This window comes from Pongo pygmaeus, chromosome 7, assembly GCF_028885625.2.
Source record: "Pongo pygmaeus isolate AG05252 chromosome 7, NHGRI_mPonPyg2-v2.0_pri, whole genome shotgun sequence".
NCBI lineage: Eukaryota > Metazoa > Chordata > Mammalia > Primates > Hominidae > Pongo > Pongo pygmaeus.
The window spans coordinates 78251378-78269045 of NC_072380.2; the positions used below are offsets into that span (position 1 = coordinate 78251378).

Genomic DNA, 17668 nt, shown 5'->3' on the forward strand with positions numbered 1-17668 from the left:
TCAGTTGTACTAAAATTGAAAGAGATATAGTAACTAAGTGAGGGTTGGATTTGATCAATAAGATTAATTTTTGTTTTTTATAACGAGGTTTTTGGGACTCACGTATAATGCCAACAAATTATTCTAGTCAATAGTTTGACCCTTTTCCCATATCTGGTATTTTATAACCAACATTCACTGAGGTTTCTGCTTTCTGCCTACCTGGGCTCCCAATGAGTGAAAGACAAGCTCAGAAAAGAAGAGGGCACACATCCAGATGCTGGACAGAGGGACACTGTGGTCACCATTCTGCCCTTAGCACTTCTGGAGGGTGGGATGAACTAAAACGGCCACCAAGGCACTGCATGCAGGGAGCGCGCAGTGTTCAAACCCAAAGGGAACTAAAACGGCCACCAAGGCACTGCATGCAGGGAGCGCGCAGTGTTCAAACCCAAAGGGAGCTAAAATCAACTGCTTTTTCTTCTTCTTCTTCTTCTTTTTTTTTTTTTTTTAACTTTTGAATTTATCTGTTCTGATTAAGGGGGAGGTTGTACCCACTGACTCTGAGCAGACCACAGAGTCTGAAACTCCAGTCCCTGCAGCAGCGGAAACTGCGGATCCCTTGTTTTACCCTAGTTGGTATAAAGGCCAAACCCGGAAAGCCACCACCAACCCACCTTGCACCCCAGGGAGCGAAGGTCTGGGGCAAATAGGGCCTCCAGGTTCTGAGGATTCGAATGTACAGAAGGCAGAAGTGGCAGCAGCTGCAACGAGTGAGAGGGCAGCTATGAGTGGTAAGGAAACTAGTGCACCTGCAGCTACTTCTCAGGTTAGTGATGATGCACTTGTGTCTATGCTTTCCCGTGCCCCCTAGGGTCCCACTGGAACAGGCCACAGCAAGAAGAAAAAGGGTTTTCAAAGGGGCAGAGAGAAACCTCAGCCAGGGGAAAAGTACAGAAACAATTCATCCCCCAATGTTGGCTTGTTTTGAGCTCTATATAAAAGAAAACATAAAACAAAACAAATTTGAGTTCACTCTGCTGGTGCATGGTGACCTCACACCTGGCTTCCCAGGGGAGGGGCGCAAGTGAGCCTGGCCCTTAGGCATGCTACTGAGCGCTGCTTCATCTGCAGTGACTGGCTGTGTCCCTAGTCCTCCTTACCAGTGGCCACTTGCCCTTGCTCAGCCTTCCCTGTGTCCTCCTTGGGCTTCTAAAGACTAATCCCCTGCTTTTGTGTCATTCCCAGAAACCCCCAAGGAGCACACTTGAGTTTTAAGTCTGTTCTGGAGAATAACCTCTGATTCATGGATTCTTGGAGTGTGCTGGCTACAGCTAGACAGAGACAGTCTTGGCTTGACTAAACCTGTGCTTCCTAAGCATGTGCTCCTGGGAGTGGAAAAGCACAGGTGCTCCTCCATAGAGATTTTTTTCAAGAGACTCTTTCTTTACATAATGAATTTGAAGTCCATGTCTTTCCCCTAACACTTGGTTAGATGTTTGCATGTCTCGAAGAGTCCACAGAAGAAATCTTTTACAATTTCTTCACAAGGAAGAATGTTCATGGTGACTCCATACTCATGAGCATTCTTAAATGATGTGTAAGGTGTGAGTGTTGCCCAGGCAAGAGGCTGCCGGAAAGCACTCTCCAGTTCCATGCTCCTGGGTCATCAGGTGATGGATTATGAACCACAAACAACATGTTCTCAAAAATCAGAAAATGACTTATTATTTTGATTGTATCTGCTCAAGTAGACTTCAATTCCATGAGGTAGTAAAAGGAAATGATTTTGGAAAATTAAAAGTAACATGCTTTGGGGTTGGATGTTTATTTTCACAGATAAAATGACAAAAATAAATGTTTGGTGTGAAGAAATCTTTTGAGGTGGTTTTTAGGTAAAAGATGCAGTAGACTGATTATTTCTAGAAAATATATGGCAATTCTTATACATGGTAGTAGAAGCTGTGTGCGGAGGGGCTGTTTTCTGAAAACGGTAGCGCACTACCCCATGAAGAGCACGTAGTAGGGCTCAAGCCAGAATGAAAAGTCCGTTGAAATAATGTTGAATATAATTATTTGTGATAATATCAGTGAAGCTTTCTTCTTGTTTTCTCACAGGAGTTAGTAATCTGCCTAGTGCTTTTGGCTTTTCTTATACTTCACTACATCTGGAGTCAGATTCAGTGCTTGATTTTTACTTTAATGGGTAGGAAATATTTTTTTTTCCCTTGACTAACATCTCACATAGTTTCTTCCATAATGTTCCTCTTCTGTAGGCCCAGAGATTAATTTCTCCCCAAATCTTGAGGCTCAGTCCTCCCAAAAGAACATTGTTCTCAGATTATACTGGAGGCCTCAAGCTCCCACAATGCAATCGCTTCAAGACCTCTTCCTGAGGAGAATTGCTCCATTATCTATTCCTGCATGGAGGGGAACCTTAACTGAGAACAGTGACTCCATGGGCAATTATTCAGTAATCCAGGAGAAGCAAACCCTCCGGAATGGTCATTAGGGGAGGCCAGTTTCAAGTGTCCATAATGCGGTGAGGACTTACTGCTTGTAGAGAAAGGAGCGGCAAAGGACTCCTGCAGGAAAATGCAGGTTTCCATAGATTAAGTAGAAGCATTTCATCTGCTTACACCAGAGATGCCCAGGAGGTGGCCAAGTGAATCCTGGTGGGATGCTGTTCTAGGCAGTTCCTATGCAGGTGAGCAGGTGGGTTCTCTTTGAACCTTCAGACTCTACAGAGTTTCTCCTGGGAGAGGAGGTCCCTGAGAGAAAGATGCCCTGACTGAAGAAATATCTGGGGGATTGCAGCCACGTGAGACCTGAATGAATTAACAGCCAGAGGATCAATGTGCACTTACCAGCTATTAGGAATTAGAACCAAAGAACTAAGCCATAAAGTCATCAAGCAGTCCATGTATATTATTTCCAAGTCACCATTCTCATAGCCAAGCCTTTGCTTGATTGCTGTTATGAGGTTTGCTTGAGGACTGACATCATAATCCTTTAATACCCTTTTGAAAGTTCTCAGTTTAATTAATAATATTTAAAGATTCCAACTTCCATGTACTTTTGTGTAAATGACCCTGCTGGGCCTGAGACCCAGCTCCTTGTGCCTGTAGCTCAAAGGCAGTTCAGGGTCAATGGTGCTGAAAGGCCTCGGCTATTTCTGGCTCACTGACTTTTCCCTGGGTTGACACTGACTCTTCTAGAAGCTCCCTTCATAGACTTTCTGCCTCATTAGCCATCTGCTCAGCAATGGCGGTGGTGTCTCCATTGGTCTCTGCCTTGTCTGGAACTGTGTGTGAGCAGGACCTGCCCACAATGTCCAATAGTCAGCTGGAAACCTGTGCACCTTAGAGTGTCCTGAGTGTCCTTACAGTCTGCTCAGCTGCCCAACTCCTTCAGACGTTATCTGTGGTAAAAAGGAGTGGGAGGATGTATTGGCCATGGACTCAGAGGGGTGAATGGTGAGAGAAAAAACTCCATGCTTTATTGGAACCAGGACCTAATTGTGGATCTGAATAATTGTCTGAAGGGTTCTGTTTACATTCTGAGAATTCGGGTTTGGGGCTTTGTCACTACATATATGTCTTGTATTGCTTCTCTGAGGCTGCAGAGGGAGTGTCATGCTTCAAGGCTGCCATCCACTGAGCCCATGTCATGTATGCTGACATCCACATGCCTGCCTGGGGAGAGGAGGGTGGGGGCAGGTGGAGCAGGTGTGGGGAGGGCATTGACATCCAGTATTGCAAAGAACCTTGCTGTATAGTTCTTGGTATTTGAGGAAGGGCCTTTCACATAGAGAAGGACACCTGTTCATGATGGAGTACTACTCTTTGATCCCAGAAATGGGATATGGGCAGGCTGATAGAGACCTCACTATAGTAGCAAATTCCTGGCCTCTGAGAATATTTTGCAGGTCTGATTCACCTTCACCACTTCAGAACTCAGTTTACCAGATTCATATTTGTCCAATTCAAGGTTAGAGTGCTGGAATTTCACATTTCATCACTAGGCTTACCTTGAACATTTACGATGTGCTAAGAGTTCTCTTTGATTCAGTGGTGGTCTTATCTCTCTTTACTAGGTGGTCCCATGTCAGAGTAATGTTGCTTTTAAAACTCAGAAGCATCTCAGGCTCACTTGCTGACCTGTAAACTACATTCAGCCCACAACAGCTGAACTGCAAACCTTTTAGAAGCAAATGCTCTATTTCCTGGTGCTTTCCTCATATCCATGTACACAGTGAAACATGCCCTTGATTTTACTGCCTGTGGTTTCTGGTGCTGAACAATTTCTACTTTATCACATACCTTCTCTCTTCACCCAAGTACACGGGCAAAAAAACTGGTCATGGCAAAAACCAAACATCAGCTTCCTCTACCAGTGATGGACAGGACCACTACTTTTTGTTAGATCAGAAGAGTGCTGTAGCTCCCCCATGGGCATTCTCTAAGAAAAAGCAAGGTTTGGATTCATCCTTGTGGTGAATTTGAACTCATCAAAGGCCCCCGTTTCCTCGGGCTTCTACAGGATGCACTTGAAACCTCCACAAACCCCAGTCCTCCCAGAAAACCGTGCAAAGCCCTCACTTATGAACTGATCTTAAGCTGCAGAGTCATCCTCTCAGTTTCTGCCCTTCTGAGCCAGGCCTGCTGTATTCTCAGTCAATGCAAAGAGAGTTTGGTAGAAATAACCTTTGATTTATTTCATATGTTAATTTTAAAATTTATTTTGAAGGAATTACACCATGCCCTAGTCAACCTCAGAAAACAAGGCATGAATAAGGTGGGAGAAGGATGCTGTGAGACAGGTTGGCGGCCTTGGAAGCAGTCTCTGTGAGGCCTTGTCTCTCGGGCATGCCTTCTTATGGCCATTTCTTTTCCAGTCTGCTTCCACCCCCTACCCACTCCCCATGGACGTTGGGCATTTTATTGGGGCTATGTGTGGCAATCAAATTGTTATAAAGGTGGGAGCAGCAGCAATGAAATCCCCCTCCCAGTTCCCCTTCCTCCCTTCCCAGTGCATCTTAGTGGCCTCACCTGGAAGAATTTGCCCACACCATTTAATGGGAGCTATGCAGGGAACAGGGGTTTCCAGAGAAATGTCTCTCTATTTGGTGGATTAACTCAGCAGCTGCTCTGGCTGATACTTGAGCTGGACACAGCAGCTGCCTCAGGGTAAGAGGATCTCCCCACCACACACACACACATACACACACACACACACACACACACACACACACTCTGCAGCCAGAGCCAATTGCTTTGGAGATAGGGACTTTGGCATTGAAATCTTTGCGATTTCTCCCTCTATATAGAACCACAGCTCAGTATTTCACCAGAACACAAAGTTGCAGTGATAAGAGGCCCTGAAAGCTTTACTATATCATAGCGATTTGTTGTTTCAAAGATATCCATTTTTCACATTCTATTCTTCAAGCCTGAAAAATAGACAAACAAATTGGGTAGAAATTTTGCCAAAGCTCAAGACTGTGGAAGGATCCAAAAGTTAGAAGAAAGGACTTCAGATCTGGTCCTGGAGCTGCTTCAGTGTCTGACTCTGGGCATTTAAATTCTTTGAGCCTCAGTTTTCTCATCAGGAAAATAAAGAGACTACTCAACAAGTAGATTCATTTATTTTCACACTGGGCAGTGAAAAATCTAGCACTAGGAATTTTATAATTTGTTTCAGGTATTTTCATTGGGAGGGTTATGGACTTAGGCCTGACACAAGTCATTATGTGTGACAATAATTACAACAGATTCTCAGTGAGTTAGAGAGTCCATTGCATTTCTCAAAGTACATTTCTTGACTTGAAGCTCTTACATAAATCCCAATTTCCCAAACCATTTTCCAGATTTCTCACTAGGCACTCATTTAGCTGAATGTTTACACAGCTGCTATTACCTCCTTCAGATTCCATGAACTCCACATCCATGATGACTCCACTCTGAAGTTGCCTAAAGTTACTTACAAACCTCACTGCTCAGTAGAGCAAAGACAGGATGTACACAGCAGAGGCAGACACAGAACAGTCAATGGATGAAGAAATGAAAGATGTGATTTTTTAAATCAACTTTATTGAGATATACATACACTAAAATTTACCCGTTTTAAGTGTACAGTTCAGTGAGTTTGGACAAATGTGTAGCATTGTATAGCTACCACCACAGTTAAAATGTAGAATATTTTCATCACCCCAGAAAGTTCCCTCATGTGTCTTTACCATTAAATCCCTTCCCCGCATCCCTGCCTCTGGCAACCACTGATGTGTTTGATTGTCATTATAGTTCTGCCAGTTCCAAACTGTCCTGTGAATGAAAACATACATTATTGTATGCTTTTATAACTGGCTTTTTTTCACTTAGCGTAATGCTTCTGAGATTTGTTTATTTTGTGGCATGTATAGTATCTCAGTTCTTTTTATTCCCAAGTGGTATTCTATTGTGTGGGTATGCCACTAGTTATTTATCTATTCATCACTTGATGGATGTTTGTGTTCTTAGCAGCTTTGGCTATAATAAGTAAAGCTGCTGTGAACACTCACATATAGGTCTTTGTGTGAATACATGTTTTCATCTCTCTTGAGTAAATGAAGGAGTGGAATTGCTGGATTGTATGGTAAGTTTGTGGTTAACTTCATAAGAAACTGTCAAACTGTTTTCCGTAGTGGTTATTCAACTTTTTCTGTTTCCACCAGCAAGGTAAGAGAGCTCTACCTACTCTACGTTCTACCAGTTCATGGTATTGTGTCAATCTTTCATATTTCAGCTATTCTGGGTGGATGATTATGCATGGTATCTCTTTATGGTTTTAATTTGCATTTTGACAAAGACTAATGGTTAGCACCTTTTCTTGTGCTTATTGGTCATCTTTATATTTTCTTTGGTGAAGTAAATGTACACATCTTTTGCCCAACTTTTTATTCAGTTGTTTATCTTCTTAGAGAGAAGTTCTTTATGTGTTCTGGATAAAACTTCCTTATCAGGTAGATGTTTTGCAAATAATTTCTCCCAGTCTGTGGCTTTCCCTTTCATTTCTTTTAATTTTTTATTTTTTTATTTCAGTAGGTTTTTGGGGAACAGGTGGTGTTTGATTACATGAATAAGTTTTTTAGTGGTGATTTCTGAGATTTTGGTGCACCCAAGCAGTGTACAGTGTACCCAGTGTGTAGTCTTCTATCCCTCCCCAACCCCTACTCTTTCTCCCAAGTCCCCAAAGTCCCATGTATTATTCTTATGCCTTTGCATCCTTATAGCTTAGCTCCCACATATAAGTGAGAACATACAATGTTTGGTTTTCCATTCCTGAGTTACTTCACTTAGAATAATAGTCTCCAATTCCATCCAGGTTGTTGCAAATGCCATTACTTCATTCCTTTTTATGGCTGAGTAATATTCCATGGGGGGTGTGTGTGTGTGTGTGTATATATATATATATATCACATTTCTTTAGCCACTCATTGACTGATGGGCATTTGGGCTGGTTTCATAATTTTTCAATCGTGAATTGTGCTGCTATAAACATGCATGTGCAAGTATCTTTTTTGTATAATGACTTATTTTCCTCTGGGTAGATACCCAGTAGTGGTATTGCTGGATCAAATTGTAGATCTACTTTTAGTTCTTTAAGGAATCTCCAAACTGTTTTCCATAGTGGTTGTACTAGTTTACATTCCCACCAACAGAGTAAATTGTTCCCTTTTCACCTCATCCCCACCAACTTTTTTTTTTTAATATTTTGATTACGGCCATTCTTGCAGGAGTGAGGTGGTGTCGCATTGTGGCTTTGATTTGCATTTCCCTGATAATTAGTGAGGTTGAGCATTTTTCTGTATGCTTGTTGGCCATTTGTATATCTTCTTTTGAGAATTGTCTGTTCATGTCCTTTGCCCACTTTTTGAGGGATTGTTTGTTTGTTTTTTTTTCTTGCTGATTTGTTTGAATTCCTTGTAGATTCTGGATATTCGTCCTTTGTTAGATGTATAGATTGTGCAGATTTTCTTCCACTCTGTGGGTTGTCTGTTAACTCTGCTGATATTTATTTTGCTTTGCAGAAGCTTTTTAGTTTAATTAAGTCCCATCTATTTGTCTTTGTTTTTGTTATATTTGCTTTTGGATTCTTGGTCATGAAGTCTTTTCCTAAGCCAATGTCTAGAAGGGTTTTTCTGATGCTATTGTCTAGAATTTTTATGGTTTCAGGTCTTAGATTTAAGACGGATTTAAGATCCATCTGGAGTTGATTTTTGTATAAGGTGCAATATGAGGATCAAGTTTCATTCTACTACATGTGGCTTGCCAATTATCCCAGCACCATTTGTTAAATATGGTGTCCTTTCCCCACTTTATGTTTTTGTTTGTTTTGTCAAAGATGAGTTGGCTGTAAGTATTTGGCTTTATTTCCAGGTTCTCTATTCTGTTCCATTGGTCTATGTGCCTATTTTTATACCAGTACCATGCTCTTTTGGTAATTACGGCCTTCTAGGATAGTTTGAAGTTGGGTAATGTGAGGCCTACTGATTTGTTCTTTTTGCTTAGTCTTTCTTTGGCTTATGAGGGCTCTTTTTTGGTTCTATATGAATTTTGGATTCTTTTTTCTAGTTCTGTGAAGAATGATGGTGTATTTTGATGGGAATTGCATTGAATTTTTAGATTGCTTTTGGCAGTATGGTCATTGATTCTACCCATCCATGAGCATGGGATGTGTTTCCATTTGTTTGTATCATCTACGATTTCTTTCCACAGTGTTTTGTAGTTTTCCTGGTAGAGGTCATTCATGTCCTTGGTTAGATATATTCCTAAGGTTTTTTTTTTTTTTTTTTTGCAAGTATTATGAAAGGGGTTTGAGTTCTTGATTTGATCAAGAATAGCTTGGTTGCTGCTGGTGTATAGCAGAGCTACTGATTTGTGTATGTTGATTTTGTATCCTGAAACTTTGCTGAATTCATTTACCAGTTCTAGAGCTTTTTGGATGAATCATTAGGATTTTGTAGGTATGCGATCCTATCATCAGCAAAAAGCAATAGTTTGACTTCCTCTTTACCGATTTGGATGCCTTTATCCCTTCTCTTGTCTGATTGCTCTGGCTAGGATTTCCAGATTTCCAGTACTATGTTGAATAGAAATGGTGAAAGTGGGCATCCTTGTCTTGTTCTTGTTCTCAGGGGGAATGCTTTCAACTTCTCCCTGTTCATTGTTGGCTGTGGGTTTGTTGTAAATGGTTTTTTATTACCTTAAGGTATGTCCCTTCTATGCTAATTTTGCTGAGGGTTTTAATCATAAAGGGATGCTGGATTTTGTCAAATGCTTTTTCTGCATCTATTGAGATGATCATGTGATTTTTGTTTTTAATTCTGTTTATGTGGCATATCACATTTATTGGCTTATGTATATTAAACCATCCTTGCATTCCTGGTATGAAACCCACTTGATCATGGTGAACTAAATTTTTAATATGCTGTTGGATTCAGTTTGCTAGTATTTTGTTGAGGATTTTTGCATCTATGTTCATCAGGGATATTGGACTGTAGTTTTCTTTTTTTGTAATGTCCTCCCCTGGTTTTGGTATTAGGGTAATACTGACTTCATAGAATGATTTAAGGAGGATTCCCTTCCCTTTTTCTCTCTCTTTTGGAGTAGTGTCAATAGGATTGGTACCAATTCTTCTCTGAATGTCTGATAGAATTCAGCTATGAATCCATCTGGTCCTAGACTTTTTTTGTTGGCAATGTTTTTATTACGATTTCAATCTCGCTGCTTGTTATTCATTTCTTAGAATATTTTGAGGAGTAAACATTTTTAGTTTTGATGAAGCCCAATTTTGTTTTCTTTATAGTTTGTGCTTTTTATGTCCCATTTAAGAAAACTTTGCTTACCTCAAAATTACAGAGATTTTCTCCAATGTTTTCTTCTAGAATTTTTATAGTTTTAGCTCTTAAATTAGGTCTAAGATCATTTTGTTGATTTTTGTGTAGATGAGGTAAGGATCAAAGTTTGTTATTTGCTTTTTGATATAGATATTCATTTATTCCAGCACTATTTGTTAAAAAGCTATCCTTTTCCTCAGTGAATTACCTTAATTCTTTTGTAGAAATTCAATTGACCATATATGTGTGAGTCTATTTCTGGACTTGTATTTTGTGCCACTGATATATATGTTTGTCCCTCCCCCAATACCACACTGTCTTGATTATTATAGCTTTAATAGAAGCCTCCAAATAAGTCAATGTAGTCTCCAAATTCAATCTAGTTTCCACAATGTTTTGATTATTTATCTTTTAAAAAAACCCAGCTTTTGGCTTTGTTGGTGTTCTCCATTTTTTGGTCAGTTTTTCTATTCTATTCATTTCTGCTCTTAATGATTTTCTTCATTGTGCTTACTTTGGGTTTAATTTTCTCTTCTCTTTCTGTTTGTTAGGGTTAAAGCTCTGATTATTGACATGAGATTTTTCTTGCTTTCTGATATAAGCTTTCAATGCTATAAAGTTACTTCTCATCACTGCTATTGCTGCATCCCACAAGTTTTGATATGTTGTATTTTCATTTTTATTTAACTTAAAACATTTTCTAGCTTACTTTGTAGTTTCTTCTTTGACCCATGGGTTATTTAGATGAGTGGCATTTCATTTCCAGATATTTGAAGATTTTCAGATATCTTTCTTTTTGACTTGCAGTTTAATTCTGTTGTGGAGAAAGACCAGAATATTCTTTATATGTTTCCAATCTTTTTAAGTTTATTAAGATTTGTTTTATGTCTCAGAATGTGATCAACCTTGGTGAATGTTCCACATGCATGGGAAAACACAAGTGTTTTCTCTTGTTGTTGGGCATAGTGTTCTGTACCTGTCAATTAAGGCAGTTGGTTGATAGTGTTGTTTAAGTCTACTATGTCCATACGGATTTTCAGTTTACCTGTTTCATCAGTTTCTGAGAGAGGAATTTTGAGATCTTTGACTAGAATTGTGGATTTGTCTATTCTTACAGTATCAGTTTTTACTCATGTATTTGGAAACTGTTTAGGTACATTCACATTTAGCATTGTTTATTTTCTTGAAGAATTGATTCCAAGATAAGTGTTTTTTTTTAAAGCAAAACTTGTCTACCTCCCTCTTTTTGTGTCTGCATGCTGAAATGGGTAGAGAGAGGGTCCTCATTCACATACGACATCTTCCAAGGTAACTTTAAAAAGATAGGGGTGGGGCACCTGGAGGGGAACTATGCTGACAGTCATTAAGGCGTTATTCCACATGGCAGGCCATGGGGAAGGCTTCACTGCCTGAATCCAACAAGCCTGCGTCCCCTTCCTCCTTCAGCCACAAGCACGGCCAAGCACAACAAAGACTGGTGCAGTTGAGGTGCCTGATACCTTTAAGTGTCTAAGCTGAACCTCACAGTCTGATAATTAGTTGTCACTGTTCTGTGGGGCTCTATTTTTAGTTTTGATATCACTTGCTTTAGAAGCTGATATCTCTTGTACATTTTCATGACATACCTGTGCCCTAGTTCATCCCTTGTTCTGTCTAAACCAGTTTCCACAAAACTGCAGAGGCCACCTGTCATGGACCAGTGACTTCCAGCACTGGCTTGTCCTCTTGGCTGAGAAAGTCCAATGGTTCCCAGCCCAAGTATCAACAAAAAGGTGCAAATAGTCCCTTCCCCTTTCCCAAGTGTCCCCAGTTTCTTTCTATCTGACATGTCATTATCTCAGAGACAGCCTCAGGAACAAAGTGGGTTCCTCACACCTTATGGCTCTTCACTCTCAAATAGCAGAGATGCAGAGGGCAAGGCCAATGGCCTACTATAGGCAGATGCAGTGGAGAAAATGTCGCCAAGGAAAACCAGCCTGCGGTCCTCTTAGTCTCCAACCCAGGCTCTGCAATAGTTGTTTTGTAAGATTATAAAGGTGATCCCAGAGGAAAATAAAAAATCTTACATTACAGAAAAAAACAGGGAGGAAAGGAAAATGGAAGGGAAAGGAAAAATGGGAGGGAGGAAGGAAGGAAGGAAGAGAGGAAGGAAGGAAGGAAGGAAGGAGGGGACTTATGGTTTAAATGGTTTAAAAGACTGGTAGCGGGTGAGGGAGGAAGGGGGTAGCAAAGACTCTTTTCCCTCTTGAAGCCCAGGGTTTATTTCCCAGGCTTTCAGAAACCAATACATGTGTCCCCAGACCTGAGCCTTTCTCATCACTCAAGGTTCAGTGCCCTTGAAAATATTCATATTTTCCTAAGCCAGGATGGACAATGGGCCAAAGTTCCAAGGAGGAGTAACCTTTGTGAGCCCCACATCTCTACTGGGTATAGCATGCAAAAAGATAAAGGCACTTTTATGCAAATGATTTTTGAGACCAAGCTATACATTCTGATTTCAAGTGCAAACATCCACTCCAGCTGCCACTAGAGACTGAGAGGTGAGAGATGCAGGAGGCTAGAGGGCCAGGAAGCTGCTTTTCTGAGGAAGATTAATTTCACAAGATATTACAAAGCATTAAAAAAAAAAACCAGAGGCTAAGAACATGATTTCCCATGAGTGTGACTATAGGTCTCAGGTTCTTTGAAATGATCTATTTAATTTTCCAAAACAAACGGAAGTGAATGAAAATTTAACTCTGTTCTCTAAATTTAATTGAAGGATTCAGGGTGTCAAATTATTTTCAAACAGAGATCCCTACTGAGAGCAATTGCTACGTGTTTTACAAATTAGGAGATTCAAGCTTACAAATTGCTGATATGCCAGGCGCCCTGACTGTGCTGGAATTTCAACTTGATAACAATAGAGAAAAACTGATCAGTCCTCAGGACTGGCCTATATTTACTTCAAAACATTGTCCGGGGCCTAATAATCCTGGAAATTATAAGAAGCTATGGTAGTGAGATGCAGACATTCTTACCTAGGAAAAAAAATTGTAGGAGAGGGTAAGATTTTTTTAAGAAGTAAGTTTGAATGAGACCTTTATATTAACATTATTAATGCTTTTTCATTTGTACCCTACAACTGCAATATTGTTTTTCTGGGCTTTTTTTTTTCCTGCTGAGAAAGTGCCAGATATTGGGGGCCTTAAGGAAATTTACATCCAGGACTCCACAGCTGGGCTGCCATCTCCTCAATCTCCTCAAGGCCCCCAATATCTGTCACTATATCTCCTATTAACTGTCAGTTTGGGTGTTTTACCAGAAGGACAAAAAAAAAAGTCAATACTAAAATCGTAGACTACATTTCTCAGGATCAAATGGCATGCTAAGTAAATGTCACTTTAATAAGAAGCTAAAATGGATGTATCCATTTTAAAGAGGAAAATATAATGTAAATTGTGTGTGAGTAGGGTAATGAATTCATTCATTTCCCCTGGCAACCTGTGCCTACAACTCTACAATTCTGTGAACACAGCTCTGGGAGAGCTCTCTTGGGGAGCTGTTATGACACAGCTAGCTGAGCTAAGCTTCCTGTGTTTTCAAATTGTTTATTATTCTGATTTAACCTAAGACTTTTGTTAGTGTTATACATCCTGTGGGGTTTTTTCTGTGTTTATTTGTGTATCTCAGTGATTTCCATGGTACATCTTTTCTTCCACTACACTCCACGAAGTGAAGAGTTAGTCCACCAAGGTGTTAATGCATCTGAAAAAACAATGGCACGTGGCAGTGGCTGTAACAAATGTGTGCCCATTGCTTTATCATCTACAAAGTCTTTCATAAGGATTCTCTCGTTTAAACCTCACAACAGCCCACTAGAGTAGGAACTGTTAAACTTCTCCATTTTATAGTGGAGGAAAATGAGGATTCTAGAGGAGGCATGACTTGCTTAGGATCACAGAGTAGCTGGGAGCTTGTTGCCTTTTGATCTCTCGTCCTCCACCAAGTGGGGCATGCAGTGTAATGGAAGCCAAGCAGCATCTAAGAAAAGTGGATGAATCCCCACTTCACTTAGGTTCATGGGACTGAGGCAAAAATCAGTGTGACCAGGGGCTGTTCTGCTTTGACTCACCACTCTGGATAGATTGGCACAGCCTCACAAGCACAGATGGGTCGTTTCTAGGCCTCCACTGCTGGCAGGGATGTAGCTGTCCACTGCAAATGAGGGCGAGCCGATCCTTCAGTTGCATCCCATGCTGTCAACCAACCTGCCTCTCTGTCTGCCTTCAGTGGAGAGGCTGACCCCGTCCCAAGTCTCAGGTGTGCAACAACACCAGCTGCCCTCTTTCCCTTTGGACTTCTGGTCTCTATGAACAACTCTTGGCACTTTATCCTAGAGTTACTTTGAGCAAGGTCCTCAAACTTCTTGAGTCTGAACTTTCTCATCTATAACTGATAATAATACTATCGACCTCCCATGGTTCTTAAGGACAACCTGTTGGGTCTGTTTGCCTAACGCAATGTAAGAAACCCCTGTCTGTGAAGAATTAATGACCTAATTCTTCACAATCCAGTTCTCTTTTCAGGAAGAGCAGGAATACATACACACTCTCTACATGACACAAAATTGTCAGCTCCATATCTGAGAAGAAGGCTGGCTGCAAGTTTTTGCCAGACTGTGATATCAACTTCCATAACCTGTCCTCTCCACCCTGATCCCATCAATTCCTGGACAACACACTTAACACAAACCAAACAGTACACACCACAGCATCCTCCTCCACGTCAGGAAGAAGTGAGTTTAATTCCTGCTTGTTTGATGGGCCTCAGGAAATTATTCTCATTTCCGATTTTCTCTTAGCAAGGAGGAGGCAGCTGATGGCAACAAAGCCCCCTAGTCAGTTCACTCCACACACACCCTTAATCACTTAGTTTGTATGGCTGTGAATCCTCCCAAGAAAAAATGCTTTTCTTTTTTTTAGAAAAAGGATCTCTCTCTGACATCCAGGCTAGAATGCAGTGGTGTGATCATAGCTCATTACAACCTTGAACTCCTGAGTTCAAATGATTCTCCCACCCAGCCTCCTGAGTAGCTAGGACTACAGGCACGTGCCACCACATCCAGCAATTTTTTAGAAGTTTTTTGTAGGGGTGGGGTCATGCCATATTGCCCAGGCTGGCCTCAAACTCCTGACCTCAAGCAATTCTCCTGCCTCAGCTTGCCAAAGCACTGGGATTACAGGCATGAGCCATCATGCCTGGCCAGAAAATGCATTTTAGTGAGTGTTTTCCTTCCAGGCTCTTTTTGGGGGTTCCTATTTTCTGCTTCCTCTAGCTGTGCTGTATTTTCACAGCTCCACATTTCATTCCTAACATACCTTGATTGCTCTGTCCCAAGCAGAAATGTCTGCATTCCTGTGAAAGAGACACTCATGATGGCAGAGCTGCCTAACAGAGTTTCTAAAGCTTCAACCCTTGGCTGTGAGTCAGAGATAGTGCCTCAGTTACTTCTCACCATGGGTGACTGGCCTGGGTTCTTGGCTGTACTCTCCTTCCCAGTTAGGAATCTGTAACACCTAAACTATCCAAGAGCCTGAGGTTCAGGAATGCTAAGTAGGGGAGCAGGCCAATGCTTGGGCTTGGTCTTTCTGAATAAACATTCTAAACTTGGTCTCAGCATTCCTACTCACACCTGCTTCCAGCATCTGGCTTTGGTTCTCTGACCCAGCCTAGCAGGTGCAAGATGGATACTGGGTGGTTGTCCACTCAGCAGCCTTAAGTCTAGCCGTACCCCTCCTGTCCACATTTCTTTAAGGCAAAGGCATTTCATGATAGATGGGCAAAGGTTTCTTTAAATTGACCCAGAAAGACAGGCATTTAACGTGCATTGGTAACCAGATCCTATGTCAGGGTGAATTTCTGACTGGCATTCCCTGCAGTACTCAGAGATTGAGGAAATGGCAGCCCAGCTGTGGGGGCCTGGGCGTAAATTTCTTCAAGGCCCCCAATATCTCCTCAATGGCCTGGCATCAGTCATCCCTCAGGATAAGACATGAATATTTCTAGGTAAAGTATTATCTGGCAGGAGCATACATGAGGCCATCATTATCCATTAATGTCTTCGTTGCAATGCATCTTCTCAGCTTGACTGCTATCGCTTGACTGAGCCTTAAGGAATGGAACACAAGACCAGTAAGCATTAGTGGATCAGAGTCATGGATGATGTAGAGAATGACCATTTGGGCAAGGGTTGATGCTGGCATGTCATGGAGGCCCTGGGAAACTTAGAGACTCAAAGGCACTGGTCACTGATTAAAATGAGCTCACTCTTCTACTTTGGGGCAGCTAAAAAAAAAAATAATGCCCCTCCCCTCCAAATGTGGCTACCCAAACTTGTGCCAGAGTGAATGCCAGCAAAGCATTTGTTTAGTTTCATTAGGTAGAAGAGGTGGGGTGAGATGCATTTAGGTAAAGGGGGCTACTGGCATTGACCCCCCAAGCCCAAACAAGCACATATCCACCAATCTGCATCCAGTTATATTCCCTATGCTAAGATCCTGGGGACTAATCTGCACTCAAATGAATTTTAAAGGCAGTTTCATGCTTTCACTGTCAAGATTCTTGCCATGAGACACACTTTAGCTTTAAAAAAAATCACTCATCACATTTAACATAAAAATCAAGCCAAATCTCCACTGAGCATTTTACTTTCTTTTCTTTGACACCTTCATACTAAAAATTAACCTTCTGTTAAGAGCAGTAAGATTGTGTGCCTTTAGGAGCCAAGAAGGTAACATGAATGAAAAAGCAAGCCAGGTAACAGAAAAATGTTAATAGAAGCATAAATACAAGACATTGCTTGCTTTCCTTTTTACTCTGAGCATAGCAACTGTGTAAGCACAAAGATAAATGGCAACTGAAACCAGCCTTGCAGCAGCAAAGGAAGTGTTGGGCACTGTGACCCTGACCGAGATGGGCAGAAGGGAGGGAGCATTCCCAATCCAAGGCACAACACTGCTTAGCTCTCCATGCAAGTTCTGGGTTGTTCATTTTTGCTTTGTCCAAAGAACCTGCAAATCCAGATTTTAATGTGATGTTGCCTGAATTTTTTTAAAATTTTTAATTCTAGTGAAGAATGTAGAACATAAATTTACCATCTTAACCACTCCCATTACACATTCTAAGTGTCTATAGTGTCTGTTAAGAGCAATAAATTTCTGTTTCTTTAGGAGCCAAGAAGGTAACATGAATGAAAAAGCAGGCCAGGTAACAGAAAAAAAAGTTAGTATAAACAGTATAACAGAAAATGGGAGTATATAATGTGTATACTCCCATTACACATTCTAAGTGTCCAGTTCAGTAGTGTTAAGTATATTCACACTATTGTGCAACCAATTGCTAGAACTTTTTCATCTTGCAAAACAGAAGCACTATACACATTAAACAAAAACTCCCCATTTCACCCTTCCCCAGCCCCTGGTAACCATCATCCTAGTTTCTGTCTATGAATTTGACTATCTAGATACGTCATGTAAGTGGAATCATATAATATTTGTCCCTTTGTGTCTGGCTTATTTCACCTAGCATAAGGTCCTCAAGGTTCATCCATGTTGTAGCATGTGCCAGAATTTTTCTCCTTTTTAAGGCTGAACAGTGTTCCATTGTATTCCATTGATTCTTGACAATGTATGTACGCATGATATTTTGTTTATCCACTTCTCCACGGATGGTCACTTGGGTTGTTTCTACCTCTTGGCTACTGTGAATAATGTTTCTGTGAACATGGCAAGTATCTGTGCCAGGTCCTTCTTTTTTGTTTGCAACAAATTC

At 41.0% G+C, this 17668-nt stretch overlaps 1 protein-coding gene across 2 annotated transcripts in view; it reads left to right on the plus strand.

The window, feature by feature from the left end:
- TRIM55 (tripartite motif containing 55) overlaps positions 1–17668 on the plus strand; it is a 64859-nt gene that overhangs the window by 42331 nt on the left and 4860 nt on the right. The window contains exons 10-11 of one of the 2 annotated variants that reach the window (XM_054497529.2): positions 521–808; positions 2098–2185. The exons of the other annotated variant lie outside the window; for it this stretch is intronic. Coding sequence (XP_054353504.2) covers positions 521–808; positions 2098–2185 — 376 coding nt within the window. The remainder of the gene's footprint in view (positions 1–520; positions 809–2097; positions 2186–17668) is intronic. 2 annotated transcript variants of the gene reach the window in all.